The following is an 18,012-nucleotide window of genomic DNA, read 5'->3' on the forward strand; positions in this document are numbered from 1 at the left end:
ATTTTGGTAAGTTGAGTCCTTCGTAGAGTGGCGGAAGTCAATCCAGCTGTTAGGATTCGTTACCGAGTACGGGACTGTTCCAAGTGGTTGGGCCCCAAGCGAGGCCACTTCGCCCCTAAACCCAACGTCGTGGCGTGCCAACTCACGCATGTACATCTACATCAACATCAACGTCAACACGGCGCTTTCGAAAGCAATACAGGGCAAGCAGCCACGTGGTTACTTCTCGTTTTTTGTCTGCAGTTCTTTCTCCTTGTCACCAATTATTCCAAGGCCGTGCTCGAGTCTCCTTCGCACATGCCACTTGAAAGCCCAACTGTGGAAGTCTCTGCGTAGTTAGTTTGTGGCTCCAAGACACGCGACCAGCCTTCTAAATTTGTCTGGTCAAATATATTCCTTCGCAGCGCAGCGTAAGCCAGTAGTACTGCGAGAATACTTCGCGATGTCGCACTGGGCTATACTCATTTGACTCATGTTATCGTTTTTCCAAACCAACACCAACGTGTAGTTCATGTTGTTGTCATGACGGGCATCCGCCAACATAGCAGCATGGCGACATCAAACTCCCATATACTCAGCACGTCCAGCACTTTTTTTTGTCTTCATCACCACCACTTTCGAGAATTGGTTTTTTCACAACTATGGATGCATCTAACCCTCCCTCCATCGACCCGCAACCGTCGGACTCCGAGGATGTCAATACTAGGCAGAATTTGAGCAATCCCCTCCAAGTCCCCGAGTCCAAGTCAGGCGAGGATGAGGAGGCAAAAGAGGAGGACGCCCATACACCTGCTGAGTCTGAACCCGAACCCGAGCCTGAAGCTCCACCTGAGCCCGAACCCGAACTAGAGCCAGCGCCAGTACCAGAGCCAGCATCAGAGCCAGCACCAGAACCAGCGCCAGAACCAGTGCCCGAGCCTGAGCCCGAACCCGAACCGAAACGGGAGCCAGATCTCGAGCCCGGACCCGAGCTAGAGCCCAAACCCGACGTCCCTTATCCGCGAAATCCCGACTTCGTTGGTCGTTCTGCAGCCCTCAGCCAATTATTTTCAATGTGGAAGCCTGGTCGCAAGGGGCGAATTGCTGTTGTTGGCCTTGGTGGAATCGGGTAGGTCCTCCTTGTTACTTTCTTCGACAAACGTTGACCATTTCTAGAAAAACAGAGTTAGTAGTTGAATTTGCCTATCAGCTACGAGCAGCCTCGCCCTCGACGCCAATATTCTGGTTCAGAGCAGTGGATCTGCTGCCCAGCACGGAAGCTGCTCCTCCTAGCCCAGTTTTTACAACGGCCATCCAGCTACATCGATGGTTGAAACCGGACCGTAGCCCTGGTAGTGTGGTCATCGTGGATTCTGGCGACAGGTTCGAGGATCTGCTTCGAGATCTTCCTGGGAATGGCCCGCTACTTGATAAACTACGACTTTTTCCCGGCACTGTTATTCTGTTGGCCAGGAGTGCGCAGCATGGCCGCCAACTAGTCAGTCCTTATGACCTATGCGAGATTGGGAACTTGGAGAATGAAGCTTCAATTAAGCTGTTGCGTGGTAGACTTGGACCCTGTGCCCAAGGATCACCAACTGAGCTTGAAGAAGTGGTTCAATTAATGGCCCATTTACCGCGAGCCATTCTTCAAACTGGGCGGCTTATCACCACCACCGGGATGACGGTTTCTCAATTCCTCCAATTATCCAGCAAAGGGGATGCAATGAGGCTTCGTCTCTTTGCCAAAATTGAACGATTTTCAGAGCCTGATCATAGGTTTTCAGTTTTCGGCAAAGGGGTTTTTGATGTCGGGCCATTTCGAAGGGAGTTCCCCGATGTCAGTCAAATGCTATACCAGCTTTATTTCCTAGGTGGTAATTCGGTACCGCAAAGCCTTTTCTCCATGACAGATCCTCTAGATATGATCCTCATCCTGGTTATTCTAAAGGGGCACTTTTTAATTACTGAAGATACATCGAACGGCACTTATTCACTTCATCCTCTCGTATATTTGGCCATGCGAAAGATCTTTCTCAGCGAACGGCTCGAAGAGGAGGAAGACGATATCAAAGAGGAACGTGAGTGGTATGAGGATATTATGACGACATTTTCGGAGTTCTATCCAGATTCGAACAATGAGGATAGGGCGTGGTGGAGAGGGTGTTTTGCTCAATTCCTTCTTGGGTGCGACTTGCAAATATATTCTCTGCGACTTGCCGTGGCCACAGTACATAAGAAAGAGTCGGCTTACTTCAAACGAAAGGGTCGGTATTCGGAAGCCCTGAAGATGGCGGTCCTAGCCAAGAATTCTCTTCCCCATCCTGTTCCTGCGGAACACCTAAGCATTATACAGGACCAAGTTACTCTCTTAGAACTACTTGGAAAGTACCGCGACGTTGAAAGTGCACTCCAGGCTTGGCCATCAGATGATGAGCAATCTATGGTATTGTGGAAGCGGAGAATGCAAGGGAGGCTGGAACAAGCCGAAGGAGCAGATCAATATAATTCTACTGTTGAGATTTTTCGACAGGTACGGAGTTCCTGGGAAATTGCGGGCAATTCGTCGCCTGATCTCTTGCAAGCCATAGACGACTATGGATGGGCGCTTATGCTGAAAGGGAGGTATCAGGAGGCTGCGAATGAGTGCCGGAAAGCCCTCGTTGAGAGAACTATCCTCTTAGGAAGCTCTCACCTCGATACTCTTACCAGTTTTCATCATCTCTCTTTGATCTTGAAATTTCAGGGAAAATACGATGAAGCGCTGCACTATGCCCAAGAGGCAATTCGGGGCAGAGAAAGTGCTCTGGGGCCCGACCATCCCGACACCCTCGAGAGCCAAATTTTCAAGGCTAGGATCCTCATCTCCACAGCCGTGTCGTTGTTGGATTTTGATGAAGCGGAGACACTTCTTGTGGACTCTTCAAACCGCCTGAGTGGAATATTACCAGAAACACACCCCCTTATCATGGCATGCAGGAGTGACCGAGCTCTTATCATGCTGGCTCGTGGGAAATATGATGCTGCGGAACAGATGAACAGAGCTACACTTTCGACGAGGCAGAAAGGGCCGTGGATGGAGCCTTCAACTCATCCTGACACTTTGACAAGCAAACATCAACTTGCAGAAGTCTTGAAGCATAAGGATGGGTGCCGTGTTGCTGATTCTCTTAGCGATGAGGTCTTGGCCGAGAGAACTCAAATTTTAACAAATGGAAAACTCACTGGAGACGACTTCCACCCTGACCAACTCACCAGTCTTCACCACCGAGCCATTGTCCTCTCTGGTTTAGGCGAGCACTTGGCAGCTTTGCAAAAGATCGACCTAGCTCTAACGGGACGACGTACTCTCCTAGGAAACAATCACCCCGATGTATATCTTAGCATGACATGGAAAGGCGAAATTATGCGCTCACACCTCCCGAACGATGACAGCCAACGAGCCCAAGCTCTAGACGCAATAGAGCAGCTTCACAGACAAGCTCTCCATGGCCTGACATGGATTTTCGGGACCGAGCACCATAACACCCTCCAATGTCTGACAAACGCAGCACTTGCCAAAAATGAGCGTGGCCGGGCTGGCCAAGAAGAGGCGGAGACAGTGTATCGGGTAGTCTATGGGGCGTACCGCCGCAGCCTGGGAGACCTACACCCAGAGAGCCTTAAGAGTAAGTCGAGGCTAGCAGAGTCGATGCGGATTGTGAGCCCGAGTTATTATCGAGAGGCCAGGAGGCTGTGGAGAGAGGCTTGTGGGGGGTTCTCGAAACTCCTTGGTCCCGATGCTTATTTGACCGTGGCAGCTTATAGGGGCTATGAGAAATTTCTGAGGAAGTATCCTGACCCATGACTCCGTCGAGGGAAGAGGAAGCGAGGAAGGAGAAACAATAAAAACAAAAAAAGAGGTGGTAAATCTAGAGTTCGAGCAAGACCAGGGAGAAATGCAAGACGGGGAAATGGGAGATATTGGAAAGGGGACAAGGCAAGCGGTAAAGGGTCCAACTTGAGGAGATGAGAGAGTAGAAAGTAGATAGTAGAATAATGTAACGAGTTAATAGCCACCGAAATAAATACCGTTACTTCAACTAAAGTAAATCGCCTTAATATTTGAAAACTTGATAATGTATAACCCAAAATAGAGCACTAGAATCCCTCCAATCCGCCTCACCCAGGTTCAGAAACGCCCCCAGTAACCTTTATTTCACAATATCCGCTCCACACGCCGAGTAAAGGACATTTTTGCGCAAAGGGCGACTAATATATCGTAATTCTTCCGGAAGCCCCAACTAATGAAACCCCTTTCCCCGCGCCGGGTCTACATCACTGCCAGCGAACAAGACATGCAACGAGGCACGAGGCTGTACTCGCAAGCCCCACCAGCTCAACCCAACGGAGCCACATCATGATGAATGCTCCTACACCCAATCAATAAGCCCGAGGCTAAAGAAAAGAGATAGATTTTATTATAGCACACGTAGTTTTGCCCCTCGCCTCTTATATATAATGTGCTTCCCTCTATCATATGCACTTCTCTTTGTGAGAGAGATAGACGAAGCACGGTTTGCTAAAGAGCGGCTATTGTTCTGCGGCCGTCTTGTGAATTCGGTACCTTTCTATTTATACATCTCGAGCATAAGATTCTAGCGAATGTCATCAGCGCCTCTTCCTGCTTCTCGCATTCTGTCAATAAGTCCTTCGCTTTCCAGAACAGAAACATATCTACCGACGGCAACGACGACAATAACTCAAGAAAGCCAATGTAATTCTCATAATGGCAACAATGTTGGCGCTACGTCTGCCCCCTTGACACCACAAAACACTACCCGACCACCCACAACATCCCACCATATTAAATACTTCGGCGCAGGAGCTTATCCCTCCTACGTAGTCCTCTCCGTAACCCGCCCAACAACAACATATACAACTATAGTCCCCCTCGGTAACTCATTCCCAACGGATGCATCATCCTCAGCCTCCCCCCCAGAAACAACAGCTCAAACCCCCGGCATTCCAACAAGCTCCATCGTCGGCATAATCGTGGGGTGTATCTTGGCATTCGGAATGTTGGCTGGCGTGTTTTATGTGTATGCGCTGAGGGCAAAGCGGCATCGGTTTATGCAGAGGCGAGGAGGCAGTAGTAGGAAGACCACTAGTACTGGGACCAGGTCAAGGAGGAGTAGACGGTCGAGTAGTGGAGCTGGAGGACAGCCGCCTCCTCCCGGGGGAGTTTTCCCACCTGCAGGAGAACCTTGAAAGTCTTGTTTATTAGTATGAGTATGTAAGGTTAGAGGTGGAGTGGATTTCGAAATTGAGGGAGGAGTAGCGGGAGGGAGAAGGGAGGCTTTGCAAAATTGCTCCGAGGACGGCAAAATGTATTAAGAAATGAGAGTTATATGTATTTTAAAACCATGGATGAGCCAATGTTTGACTTCTAAGAGAGAGGATACGGAAATATTTAAATATCTCTTTCTAATGGTCATCAAATCGTGTGCATAAAAGATTGCTCTTTGACTATTGAGGATACAAATGCACCCCCTTAACGAAATCTAAGATGAGGAACGGCGTAAATTGCTAGGAGATATCTTTATTCAAGCCCTAGCTTAGCAAGTGCAGTGTAGGAATCGAGTACAAGTTATAAACATTTAACAAGAATCTGCAAAACTATTAGTTATTATATTAACTCGGTTTAAGTTACTTACTCTCAGAGATATTTAGTTTGTTTGAGTTATTCAGTTTGTTTGAGCTATTCAGTTTGTTTGAGCTATTCAGTTTGTTTGAGCAACTTACTTTAAGATATTTAGTCGATTTCAATTCTTTAGTTTGAGTTCTTCAGTTTACTCGAATTAGTTACTCTCCTTGAGTTATTTAGTCGATTTCTGTTATTCAGTTTGTTTGGGTAATTTCAGGTGAGACTCTTAGGTGCGGATATCTTTAGCAAAGGGGAGTTGAGGACAAGGTGGCTGAAAAGAGAAGTGACGACTGTTTGAGGAGTGTCTGGCAACAACAAATCTCGGCATTCGCTAAAGCAAAAAGGAGTGCATACAGTCTCGGTAAACTGGCAACTCCGGTGAGACCGAACCATACAAGCATACGTCGAGATATATTAAAAAAATCGGTTCAAATAAGCCAGGATTGCGCGGCGGATAATTCAAAAACTTTCCATCTTACAGTCCATCAGCCGCCCAGCTTAGACGAGGCATCCATTCTCTGTCCCTCGGCCCCTACCATAGTACAACTCCATACTTGATACACGGTAACCACCAAAATATCCCTGATATCAAATCAAGGCATTATTTCCGACAAAAGAAAACACCGCCATGCTCCACGCGCTTTTGGACTTTATAGTTCCTAATATCCTGCTAAAGCCTTGACAGATCTGCCGATCACGTTGGGGATATCAGCCGCGTCATCCGGATACACCAGGAATGCCAGGGCGATAATGAGGTAGAGCCCGATTAACTGAAAACGGTTAATAGGCTGGCTTTGCGTATATCAACACAGGAAACGTACCATGGCTCCTTCCAAGTAATTGCTCTTCCCATCCCCAATCACATAGGTAACTACCAGTACACTTAGGAAGAAGACGACAGTTTCGAAAGTCTGGAAATGAAGCGTCATTGGGATACCAATAATCCATCCAAGAATCACCAAGAACGGAGTGAGCAATAACGCAATTTGCATACTGCTTCCAATGGCAACCCCCATAGCAAGATCCATCTTGTCCTTGACTGCCACGACAACAGCTGTGGCATGCTCAGCGGCATTTCCGACAATTGGCAAGAGAATGAGGCCAATGAATGTCTTGGAGATACTAGTAGTCTCCACAATCGGTTCGATAGCATTGACGAGGTATTCGGCACAGAGTGCAACGGTAACGGTAACGACGACGAGAATAGCAGCGGCTGCCCAAGGGCTCATTTTGGGTTCCTCTTGATCATCGCCAGATTCATGATCGGCAATAAATAGGGCGGAATGTGTGCGTAGCTGGAAGACGAGGTAGAGGACATATAAGATTAGCAGGATGATAGAGGTACCGCGAGAGAGGATCAAGATGTTGTCCTCAGAGTGGTCTTGGGAACTCGAGAGTGCTGCATACAGCTGTGTGGTTGTTAGTTGGCTTCTCCGGAATACGGAAATTCAACTTACGGTTGCAGGAATAATTAGAGATGCCGATGCCACCGCCATCAAGGAAGACATCGTTGATGCGGCGGTTGCGTTGAAACCTTGTTCAATCCCACCCACTCTTCCAGTCCTGGAATTTCGGATGCCACCAGCCAAAAAGCAGCATCCAAGCACGAGTAGAATATTCGAAAGAATACTTCCTAGCATACTCGATTGAACAATCCCGATCTCGCCTTTGGTCAATGCTACAATGCTGACCTGTGTAATACAAGTCAGTCAAGATATAGAGTGCGTAGAAGGTCCATATTTTCAACGTACAATAAGTTCAACAGCGTTTCCAAAAGTAGCATTGAGAAGGCCACCCATCGTCTCGCCTAGCTTTATAGAAATTTCCTCCGTCGCGAAAGACAGCACAGCTGCCAGAGGGACAATGGCGAAGAAGTTTAGAATAAAAACGGTCATGGGGTCCCAGTCCAGGACGCCGGCAACTATACCAAGTGGGACAAATACCAAGAGGACATTGACATAGTTGCTGAACAGAGTTATCTTGGTGACATGTAAGGTATGCGCAGGAAGGCTTATAAGCCTGTTTTCGCTGTCCATCCCCGGTGTGTAACTCGAATCGAGGAAGTCACGAATGCCCCGCTTGCGTCGAGCTCCATTCTGCTCAAAGTCGCCCAGCAAAGCCGTATGCTCGCTCGGGTCGCCGTTCGGTGGACTCATCGCGCGTGTTCGATTCCCGCTTCCTCCAGTTCTGTGACGGTGCAATTCCCTTCGATAATTAGGTGTTGCTATATATTGAAGTTAGCATTGTCACCCTCTCAAAACAAACAAAGAACAATCTCCTTAGCCTCTTGGCTACAGGGATGTGCTCCATACCGACCTGGAGACGCAATCCGGGCACATGAGATGGCCAATATGGGAAGCCAAAGGAAAGGTTGGAGGCAGCTTGCGATTAAAAAGGGAGTCTGGAGCTTGAATGGGGTTTGGATGGAGCTTTTCACGTCGGAGGTGTCGCGTAGATACTTCTTCGTACCAGGTTCGTTCTACTTGAGGAAAACGAGCGGATAAACTTACAAGTCATGCTGACAATCTCTTCTAGCTGTCGATAGATACGTACTCGGGCGTGCGATCGGAGTCGCGGGTCGGGTTCGGCGGGGCGAGGAAGAGTGAAGTTGGGTCGGAGAGCTGCTGCGCCACGATGTTGACGTTTGGGGAGCAATTCGTAGAGAGCTGCCAGTAGCGAGCAGTGAAGCCGATTGAATCGCGGTGTTTTTGCAGGGGAAGGTTAGCACTAGTCAGCACCTTAAAGTTTGTACCTCGGAAATAGCATGCAGTAGTACAGTAGCAATAATGATGATGTACTATGTAGCATTCTTGGTAATTAAAGTGGTACTTGGATAGTACCTGGACCGTAGTTCCAAGGGGGAAACAGAGGTTATGTAACTCCATACCGTCATTTCACCAGTGTTTGAACTGTTTGAACCGTGCTCGTAGAGTCTTCCTACTCTGTACCTGTTTCGGTCCATTCTATCCCGGTTCCAGAGTCCAGGCGCAACAGCTGCATCTCCAAGCTTTCACTACCACGTACTATCGAGAATCAAGAATCAAGAATCAAGAATCTCTTGGCTCGTCGCCCACAACAGCAGCACAGCCCCTCTTGGCGAGCGAGCTTTCCATACGATCCGCGGATCCGGTGATTACCCAGCGACAACAATCCACTCAACCATATCGCCAGCGCCCGTGGGGGATGGTCGGAATCTAGCAAACCCTTGGTTCACCAACCAGAGTTCATCAAATGTTTTAAATCTAGCCTATAGAGTCTAAGCAGACGGAGTAATCATAATCCAATAAACATACTTCGGACGGCAGACTCTGAGGCAGACTCGTAGAACGCGGGGGTTTGGTACGTATCAATATTTGTTATTGCTTGGAGAAACTGGAGCGCTTAGTCGCAATAACTCCATCCCCGACTCATATCCCCAGTGCATCATATTTCCCAGCAGCCATTTTCCTAACTGCTAACGAGGGATAGTTGACTCTATTTACCGCATCCAGTTGTTTTTGGCCGCCATCCATTCGGGATTTGGACTTCTGTTCAGGTTCTCTTCCATTTCCTAGCCCAACCCGATACCTTGTGGCTTCGCTCCTCATCTCACGGCGCGCAACTTCTAGGTCATCCGTCTTGCGTTTGTATTTCCCATCAGACTTCTCATCTCGAGGCTCAGTTCGACCAATATGTCTCTTGCCAGAGCTTTGCTCCCCATTCTTGGTCTTGCTCTTTCTCTCGCGCGCCTTCTCTTTCAATGCCCTCCTACGGCATTTCTCCTCGTGCTTCTCACTCACAGCCCATGGTACCCTCAAGACCTCCTTCCGGAACTGTAGAACTTCATTCCAGCACCGTATTTCCTGATCCGTAGTTCTCAACACCTCGGCCTTGATGAGCTCAACCTGTTTCTGATCCCGGAAAGTCGTCACGCAACCCTTAAGCTTGACTACCACACCCACATCCACCTCGTCCCACGGAATTTTTGGATTGCTGGTGGACGGCCCTGAAACGGCCTCTTCCGTTTTCGGATTATTGAATTTTGTAGGGTTGGTAGGCTGTGGCTTCGTCGTCGGTGCGCTGGCCGCAGTGTTCGGTGACGGAGGAGCAGGACAGGTGCATTCAATACACATCCCGCTGCTATCATCAAGCGTATATACTCGTCTGCCGAAGAAATCATCTACGGCGACAATCACACCTGTAATGCGCACCCATTTGACAGGATGGTTACCGTGGTGATAAAGTGGTCTGCCTGTGTAACGAAAAGTATGTTAGCACCTGAGTCAATATTCGAATGAAAACGCCAGTATGCATAACGTCTAATGAATATCAAAGTCTACGGAGGGGGAATATTGAATCGAGAGTTAAACCTACCATTGCTGAACATTCCGTGGTAGTCCAGGGCATGTACGTCGGAGGCGCGTAGAGGGCACCATCGTTTGATCGTGGGCGAAAGCTCATGGCAATATTCCGGATAGATTGGAGGGCTGCGGATACCGGATGTCATGGCATGATTGATTGAGATCGTGCGATAAGCACCTGAAAAGGTATTTGAATGAGCTGATTGCCAGGCGTCAATGAGGTGTATTTGATGTGTTGAAAAGACGCGTCGTGCCTGATAATCGCGAGATGGCAACGGTGTCACGGGCCAGGCTGCGATAACACTTGGTACTGTACGACGGGATTCTGACGTAGGTGTTTCACTTCGTCAATCTGTGTATACGTGCCGAAATCCAAAATTGCTACGGAGTGATAGTGAATAAGGTGCTTAAAGGTCTCCCAATTAAGGGGTTTAAATTCCATTTCAATGCATACGCCGCTCTCCACTGTCCTTACCCATCCCAGCCAAACTCCCCTAAACTAAGAATGCAACCATAACCATAAAGAAGGACTCCCATAAAACAAAGTATTGCAGCAGGGAATCAACTCAACGTTTTGTCCGTTTAGACTTCCTTCCCGAGCTGCCTTCACCGCCGCCAGGGCCATTCTTCAATTTTGCTGCAGCCGCCTGGAACGCTTCCTCAGAAGGCATCCCTTCTTCCTCATCCTCGTGTTGTGCCCCCCGTTTCTTGCCTTTCTTGGCTTTCGGCTTGTTCTCGCCGGCATATTTTGCTTCCAAATTGTCAAGGAATTGGTTTCGTCCAGCCTGTCTGTTTTGGATCAAAGCAGCTAACGCATCCTCGCTGCTCTCCTTCTTGCCCTTCTTTCCCTTACCAAATAGCTTTTCCTCGACGCCCAACTCCTTGGCGTATTCCATGGCCTCCTTGCCCTCTTTCCGGGCCCTCTTCATCCTCGCCTCCTTCGATTTCGCCGTCTCATCAGTATATGCGCTGAATGATTTGATATCGCCCTTGGCAATAGCCTCGTTAAGAATTGCTTTGAATCTCTCTTCGTCCTCCAACGGATCGCTGAGCATGACAGAATCATAAATCCTACCCCACTTGCCCTTGGACTTGGTGTAGGCATCAAGCAAGGCATCCTTCTCCTCATCGGAGCCCTTATAAGATTTTGAGAATTTCTCGATCGCATCGGAGGTAATGACATCGCGGAATTGCTCGGAATAGAACTCGGACCAGCTGAATCCATCGATGTCTACCGATTCTGAAGTTGAGCCGGTGACATCGTAGCGTTTGCGGCGGGTTGGGTCGGAAAGAACAGCGTATGCGAATGCGACTTCTTGGAATTTGCTGTGGGCTTCATCTTTGAGGTTCTCTGGGGCCTTGTCTGGGGGCCGGAAGGGTTAGCAGAGAGTACATAAGATAGTAGATTTGACATGTCGCGCGTAGATATTTTGACGCCATATGCCTCTAGACCCCAAGGTGAGAAGAACATAAAGGCAAGCTCTATGGAACAAGAGCGGGAGGGATTGGAAGAAGCGCGTACCAGGGTGGTGCTTTAAAGCTGCTTTGCGATATGCCGCTTTGATTTCATTTGGTGTTGCAGATTTCTCAACCCCAAGCACCGTATATGGCTCAATAGAAGGTGGCTCTTCATCGATGAGATCCTCCTCGTCATCTTTATGTTTGTGTGGCGCCATTTGGTGATTTTGTGTAGAATATCGCCGTTAGAGTTGGGATCGGCGATGGTGTTTTGACGGGAGACGCGCTCCAGGATTTTGGCGTGTCGCGTAAAGTGGCTGGCTTCGACTGCTCGTCAACCACTAGGACAACGCCTTAGGCTTACAGTAGCTAAAAACTCACCTTTCGTATTTTTGCCCGTTTTGCTTTTCAAAGTAATAGCTTCTTTGTCCATTTATTATTGGTGATTGCTGGTATTATTTATCGACCCTCTGCTGACTCATTGAATTCTTCTGTATGGGCTTGGCCCTTCTGATTCCATGTGGTTCTCAAGTGTTGTGTATATCACCTTTCTAGTTCTAGAGCTAGAAATGGATAGGTGCTTAGCTATACTGGCGGGGTTCCTTTAGATATTATTTCACGAGATATACGGTCATAGTCAACTTATTCTTGATTTCACTATAATATTTCAACGAATCACCAAACAAAAGAACCAGTAGACACCTTAACGTCCTGCTAAACGGAATTATGCAATAGGATACAGAGGAACAAGATGTTCAAATAGCTCCTTCTCTCCTATCCTACCTTCCAACCCCTGGTCGTTTCATGATACATGCCGTAAGTCGTGCGCCCCATTGCCATCTCTCTCAGCCAAGTAAGTTAGTCATTTTCATTACATGCCACGTAGACCGTTCATGTAGCCCAGGGAAGGACTCGCTTTTATCATTAGATACATCCCGGGACGGCTCCATTAGCCAACGGATTGGTAGAGAAGAAGCGGCTCGCCAACGTTTTCGATCTCAGGGATTGTGCATTTCAGGTCAAAGGCCTTCGAAAGGACGATTTTGAATATCTGTAATTGTGTGAGTATTAGGTGAAACTGATAGGAAAGTGGAAAGTGGGAAATGGCGTACCTTTTGAACGTTGATACTATGGCTTGTGCTGCTGAAGATGAGACTTGCTCGCATTGCTTTTGCAAATCTCCGTGCCTTGGTAGGAATAATATGTAAGCATGGTTCATTTAGGATAGAGGGGCAGTCATGACCCACCTGATTTGAGATCTCTTCTTGGTCTTCGCGGGGGAAATTGACGAAATGGTCATATTTCGTTCCCACCAGGAAGGGGATTGCAGTCTTGTTAAAGCCTCTGCCTTGCCGGTACCATTCCTTGATACTATTCAGGGTACTCTTCCGTGTCAAGTCGAACATGAATAGAATAGCCACTGCGTCATTGCATACTAGAGGCAGCATGTTCACGAACTCCCGTTGCCCTCCCAAATCCCAGATCGAGAATGTAATTTCAGTATTGCGTATTGAAATCGTCTTCTCCATGAAATTGACTCCCAACGTCTGGATATAGTCCTCGTCCCAGCTGCCTTCAACGTATTTGACCATCAAAGATGTCTTGCCGATTTGTGCATCCCCGACCATACCAACCTTAATGACGACACTGTTCTTATTCCGGTTTTGGTCTGCGCCTGCTGCGCCTCGAGCATTCGGATCTTGGTATGCGGCCGGCATGTTGCTGTATCCGCCGTTACCAGACAAGCTCGAGTTGGGTCGAGAGATTGAGGGGGGAAAGGCCGTTGGGGGAGTAGGATATCTAGCGTTCGGATCTACGTCTGCAGTTGGCGATGCAGAGTAGCCTTGATGGGAAGGAAAATCAGCAGACTGCGACTGCCCATGTTGTCGACCTGAATTGTTGAAGCCATTGTTGTGCGTAGGGGTATGCGATTGTGTTTCTTCGGTACCACCCATTGTGTCATCTTGTCCTTGTCCCTCGCCCCTTCTATCATATGCCCCATCTGTATCCATCGTGTTCTCCATGGCGTCGTGGAATTGAGCTGGAGAGCCCGCCGATAACGTGGAGGAGTCCAGATTGTCGGGTGCCTTGTAAGAACAAGGCTCTTAAACTTCCGAGGTGAGGGTGAATGAGCGTTATGCTGAGTGCTGAGCGGCCGGGGAGCGTAATAAACACACTGGGTTTGAAAGGTGCATAGGGGATATTCTATGCTTATATATCTAGAACGGATTGAAGGGTCCCAGGAGATTTTGTTATCACTTCCGTGCCTGTTCTAGGTAGGGGGTATTTGAGGTTATCCGGAAGACGTGGTGGAGACCTAGGTCGCGGCTTTCCAAGGTCTGGGGCTATTTACGTCGTGCTGGGGCGCGTTGGGTGTGTGACTTCACGCGATGAAAGGGTCAAAACAGGCGCCAAATACTCAAAATACTCAGAATGCTCATGAGATTACGGTAACGGCCATATTTTCACATGATCCTTATTAGTTTTGCCAGGAGATTGAGGGGTGGTTTGTTGACTATATCAGCAGCATGCTATTACTCTTCCATCCATGCTCCTGCTACCGGTGGTGGGACTCCGTGGGTGAGTGGGAGATTTTGGCGGCCTCAGGCCAACAGGTACATGTATATTGTGAGCTGCGCAACTCTTTGATTGCTTTTCGCTTTTTAACTTCGGACTCCATCCCCAATATAGTAAGAGTGTATTCAAGCACCACATTATCAATCATATATTTCGTTAGGAATAAGCCCATAGAATATACTCTTTTGCCTGGATAAGCCAAGCCAGACTTCGCAATGCCATTTCCATTCTAGTATCGCGCCCGTCACGGTATTCGGCTCCAAGAACACTAGGTACCTAGATACCTAGGTAGGTATATATTTGCTTTCCTTCCTTTTATTTTTATTTCTTACCTTAATAACGTAAAGGTCCTTTCTTATACATCTACTTAAAACTAGCTTGTTTTATTCTACGATGCTCAGCTCTCCTTAGGCTTTCTTCTAGTCAACTATTTAACGGCTTCAAGTTGTCCTGTGGCAGATTCGCAGTACTTAACCTCGACCATCTCACAGTAGTCATGGCTCCTGGTACCATCTCCACGCGTGTGATGGTCAATTCCGACACACATGAGCACTCCTTGGATGGAAGCACGATGCCTCAGGTCGATGTCCTTCTTCACACGGGAGATTTAACCAACTTTGGGGAAGTGGAATCATTAAGGGAATCTGTGCAGATGCTAGGTACTATTGAAGCAGAGCTAAAGTTGGTTATCGCAGGAAATCACGATTTCTCCCTCGACGCTTCTCCGCGTGTCGAGAACATGTCCGATGAGGAGTACGCAAAATATCATGAGGCGGCTCTCGAAATCATGATCGGTCCATCAGCAAAAGAGGCCGGAATTACCTACCTCCAGGAAGGAACTTACACGTTTACCCTCAGCAACGGCGCCACATTCAGAGTTTACACTTCACCGTACACCGCAGGATCAGGTGGCTGGGCCTTTCCATATGAACCCCTTGAGGATCGGTTCAGCGACGCCAAACGAACAGACAGAACCTCGATTGCGACAAATTCGATTCTATCAGGTGTCGACATCGTCATGACTCACGGCCCTCCGCACTCGATCCTCGATCAAGTCGATGGCTAGAATCTGGGTTGCCCCAATCTCCTCCGGGCAGTGAGTCGAGCTAGGCCACTTATGCACTGCTTCGGTCACATCCACGAAGGCCATGGTGCGAACATTGTTACCTGGAAACCCGACGATAGCGTGAAGGACCCATCATCGGCAACATTTTTGGAGACAGAACAAATCAACGAGTATCCGTACGCAAATGAGTGGCCCACCAAATATTGACAGCAAACTCTCATGGTCAACGCCGCTATTATTATGAACACCTCTAGAGGCATGAAACCAAATTATAAGCCTTTCATTGTAGCACTTAATCTCCCCCGCTGATGAGGCCAATAGGATAAGCAATAGCCTCCTGGCTGCCTTGGAACTACCGGAGCCATATCTGCCCTGAAAGTAGGACGGGGATATACTGGACAGGATACGGATAACAGAATGCTGGACTGAAGATGCTGATCACAGTGTTGGAAGAGAGACTTCTGGGAGAGGGCATGGGTATGGGAGTAGTTGGAAGAAAACATTTGGGGGAAGGGACATTTGTATACGAGTGTTGGGAGAGAGAGACTTTTGGGAAGGGGGACTTTTCGACGAGATGCATTTGGGAGGGAGATTTTGGATTGGGGTTGGATGGGAGGCTACCTAGATGAGAGGAAATGTCCCCGCTGGCAATTGTGTACTTGACGAGTACACTCTCTAATAAGAAACAAATATCAAAATTTGTCACGAATACAAGTAAAGAGTAAAGTATCTCTCTATTCGACTATAACTGTAGGTACAAAGATATTAAGCTAAAGAGAGACGAAGATAGAGTTCGACTTTTTAGTGGTAAATATATGCGTCGTAGGTCACGTGCAATACTACTCGCACGTGAGGAACGAAGCTCACGATCTCCAAGCTTCCAAGAAACCCACCACCCAACATCTCCGACGTTCAGCAAACAACAATGGCTTCAATTGCACGAAGTTTAAGGCCAGTGGCCTCCCGGCTTGCGATGACGGCGAGGGTGAGCGGAAGGGCCGCATCATGGCAAGCGTCTTCACTCGGACTGCGCTCCTTCTCTGCGTCGAAGACTGGTAAGATCATAATTCTCACCATTTGGCAACCTCGGTAGTGGGCGTTTGATGCTGATAATAAGTAGTCCAGGTTAAAAAGTACACTAAAGACCACGAATGGATCGACCTTTCAGAAGATGGCAAGACTGGCGTCATCGGAATCTCTGACTACGCAGCTCACGCTCTTGGTGATGTCGTCTATGTCGAGCTCCCAACCGTGCCAATGGAGGTTGCGGCAGGCGATTCGATTGGAGCGGTGGAGTCTGTAAAGTCTGCTTCGGACATCAACTCCCCCATCAGCGGCACTATCACGGCAGTAAACAGCCTACTGGAGGAGAAACCAGGGACTATCAACAAGGGACCCGAGGATGAGTCCTCCGCAGGTGGTTGGATGGCAAAAATCGAGGTCGGCGACGCTGGAATCAAGGACATGGATGGCTTGATGGACGCAAAACAGTACAAGGAATTCACCGAGGAGTAATTGCGCAGATGGCATGACATAGAAATCGTACATTGGGGAAGGCAACGGATAGCAAAATAGACAACATCTAACGCCAGTGATATATCCGACCTTATTTTCGGCCATTATGCCCCATTACCCTCCTCAATAAGTGGTCGGTTAAGATTGATAGCTTTAAGTATCGTCGCAGCTCCCTTCTCCACCAACTCTTGGGCAACCTTCCAACCAAATTCATCTGCATCTTTGGCGTCCAGAACTTCAGCTAAACTCTCGGCTCCCACGGTCTCCGTCCCATCAAGGCTCACCACCACTGCTTTCATGAACAGTTTCCCCTTTTCGATCCACGTCGTCTCGACTCCAATTGGCACACTGCAACCTCCCTCTAGGGTGCGCATCAGACTTCTTTCTGCGAGGCCAGCCAACATGGTGTCCTCATCCATTACAGCGTTCAAGATGTTGATCACTTTTTCATCGCCTTCTCGAATTTCGATTGCAAGGGCTCCTTGACCAACAGCATATAATAAGCCACCCCCAGGTGTCTTCGAATCTAAATACTGTGTAATTCGACCGCCAAGATCCATTCGTAATAAGCCTGCTGCTGCCAATATGAGGCACGAGTATTCCCCATCCTCTGCATCAAGCTTGCTTAATCTCGTCCCCAGATTGCCTCTAACATCCTTAAACTTCAACTGGGGGTAGTGCGACTTGACTTGTGCGCTGCGTCGCACACTGCTTGTGCCAACAATTGATCCAGCCGGCAGATCCGCCAACGTCTTATATTCCAGCCCCTTCTTCATAACCACCGCATCTCTAGGGTCTTCTCTCTTGGTAATACAGCCAATAGTGCATTTGGCCGGTAATTGTGTCGGCATGTCTTTCAGGCAATGCACAATGAGATCCAAATTTCCCTCCAGGAGCTGAGCCTCCAGTTCAAACGTCCATAAGCTCTTGGCGCCGAAATCATGAAGTGGTGTGATTTGGTTCTTGTCTCCCATTGTAGCCATTGCTCGAATCTCATATTCGAGCTCTGGATGCGCTTCTTCGAGCATTTTTTTCACCTGCTCGGCTTGGATTATGGCAAGAGCCGACCGCCGGGTCCCAATGGTGATTTTGGACTTGGTGATACCTGCTTCATCGGAGCTTCTCTTCTGGCCTGCCGAAGGAGCCGCGGCATTGGAGGGTGTCTCGTGAGACGAAACAGTAGGATCGAGAGGAGGTCGGGAGGAGGTCGACTCGAGTTGTTCATGCGTAGCCATGTTGAACGGCGTAAAGAAGTTATGTTTTGATAGTTCCTAAGTTTCCGCTATGGATACTGTTGTTGCGGGGTTTTCGTTGTCTCGGATTTTGATGGTGGGGTTCCTTCGTCTTCGTCAGCGACCAGAAGAACAGCAAATCCGAGGCAAGCGAGCATT

At 48.4% G+C, this 18,012-nt stretch overlaps 8 protein-coding genes across 8 annotated transcripts; 4 read left to right on the forward strand and 4 right to left on the reverse strand.

The window, feature by feature from the left end:
• Positions 1-641: 641 nt before the first annotated feature.
• On the forward strand, positions 642-3,826 carry BP5553_03950 (Uncharacterized protein; the record flags this gene model as incomplete). The annotated part of the gene is made up of 2 exons (XM_032012573.1): positions 642-1,108; positions 1,156-3,826. 2 exons carry the CDS (start codon positions 642-644, stop codon positions 3,824-3,826), a joined length of 3,138 nt encoding a protein of 1,045 aa, XP_031872266.1.
• Positions 3,827-4,623: 797 nt separating this feature from the next.
• Positions 4,624-5,229, forward strand: BP5553_03951 (uncharacterized protein; the record flags this gene model as incomplete). The annotated part of the gene is made up of 1 exon (XM_032012574.1): positions 4,624-5,229. One exon carries the CDS (start codon positions 4,624-4,626, stop codon positions 5,227-5,229), a length of 606 nt encoding a protein of 201 aa, XP_031872267.1.
• A 1,095-nt stretch (positions 5,230-6,324) lies between these two features.
• BP5553_03952 (uncharacterized protein) lies at positions 6,325-10,151 on the reverse strand (the record flags this gene model as incomplete). The annotated part of the gene is made up of 8 exons (XM_032012575.1): positions 6,325-6,435; positions 6,487-7,074; positions 7,123-7,356; positions 7,417-7,889; positions 8,176-8,331; positions 8,959-9,037; positions 9,148-9,896; positions 10,019-10,151. 8 exons carry the CDS (start codon positions 10,149-10,151, stop codon positions 6,325-6,327), a joined length of 2,523 nt encoding a protein of 840 aa, XP_031872268.1.
• A 420-nt stretch (positions 10,152-10,571) lies between these two features.
• BP5553_03953 (Chaperone J-domain-containing protein) lies at positions 10,572-11,681 on the reverse strand (the record flags this gene model as incomplete). Its single annotated transcript, XM_032012576.1, has 2 exons — positions 10,572-11,368; positions 11,528-11,681. 2 exons carry the CDS (start codon positions 11,679-11,681, stop codon positions 10,572-10,574), a joined length of 951 nt encoding a protein of 316 aa, XP_031872269.1.
• Positions 11,682-12,412: 731 nt separating this feature from the next.
• BP5553_03954 (p-loop containing nucleoside triphosphate hydrolase) lies at positions 12,413-13,487 on the reverse strand (the record flags this gene model as incomplete). The annotated part of the gene is made up of 3 exons (XM_032012577.1): positions 12,413-12,514; positions 12,576-12,650; positions 12,711-13,487. The coding sequence occupies 3 exons, from the start codon at positions 13,485-13,487 to the stop codon at positions 12,413-12,415; spliced, it is 954 nt and encodes a 317-aa protein (XP_031872270.1).
• Positions 13,488-14,536: 1,049 nt separating this feature from the next.
• Positions 14,537-15,106, forward strand: BP5553_03955 (uncharacterized protein; the record flags this gene model as incomplete). Its single annotated transcript, XM_032012578.1, has 1 exon — positions 14,537-15,106. The coding sequence occupies one exon, from the start codon at positions 14,537-14,539 to the stop codon at positions 15,104-15,106; it is 570 nt and encodes a 189-aa protein (XP_031872271.1).
• A 925-nt stretch (positions 15,107-16,031) lies between these two features.
• On the forward strand, positions 16,032-16,621 carry BP5553_03956 (Glycine cleavage H-protein; the record flags this gene model as incomplete). The annotated part of the gene is made up of 2 exons (XM_032012579.1): positions 16,032-16,161; positions 16,227-16,621. The coding sequence occupies 2 exons, from the start codon at positions 16,032-16,034 to the stop codon at positions 16,619-16,621; spliced, it is 525 nt and encodes a 174-aa protein (XP_031872272.1).
• Positions 16,622-16,725: 104 nt separating this feature from the next.
• BP5553_03957 (Periplasmic binding protein-like II) lies at positions 16,726-17,856 on the reverse strand (the record flags this gene model as incomplete). Its single annotated transcript, XM_032012580.1, has 1 exon — positions 16,726-17,856. One exon carries the CDS (start codon positions 17,854-17,856, stop codon positions 16,726-16,728), a length of 1,131 nt encoding a protein of 376 aa, XP_031872273.1.
• Between the last annotated feature and the right edge of the window lie 156 nt (positions 17,857-18,012).

This window comes from Venustampulla echinocandica (assembly GCF_003357145.1).
Source record: "Venustampulla echinocandica strain BP 5553 chromosome Unknown scaffold_1, whole genome shotgun sequence".
Lineage (NCBI taxonomy): Eukaryota > Fungi > Ascomycota > Leotiomycetes > Helotiales > Pleuroascaceae > Venustampulla > Venustampulla echinocandica.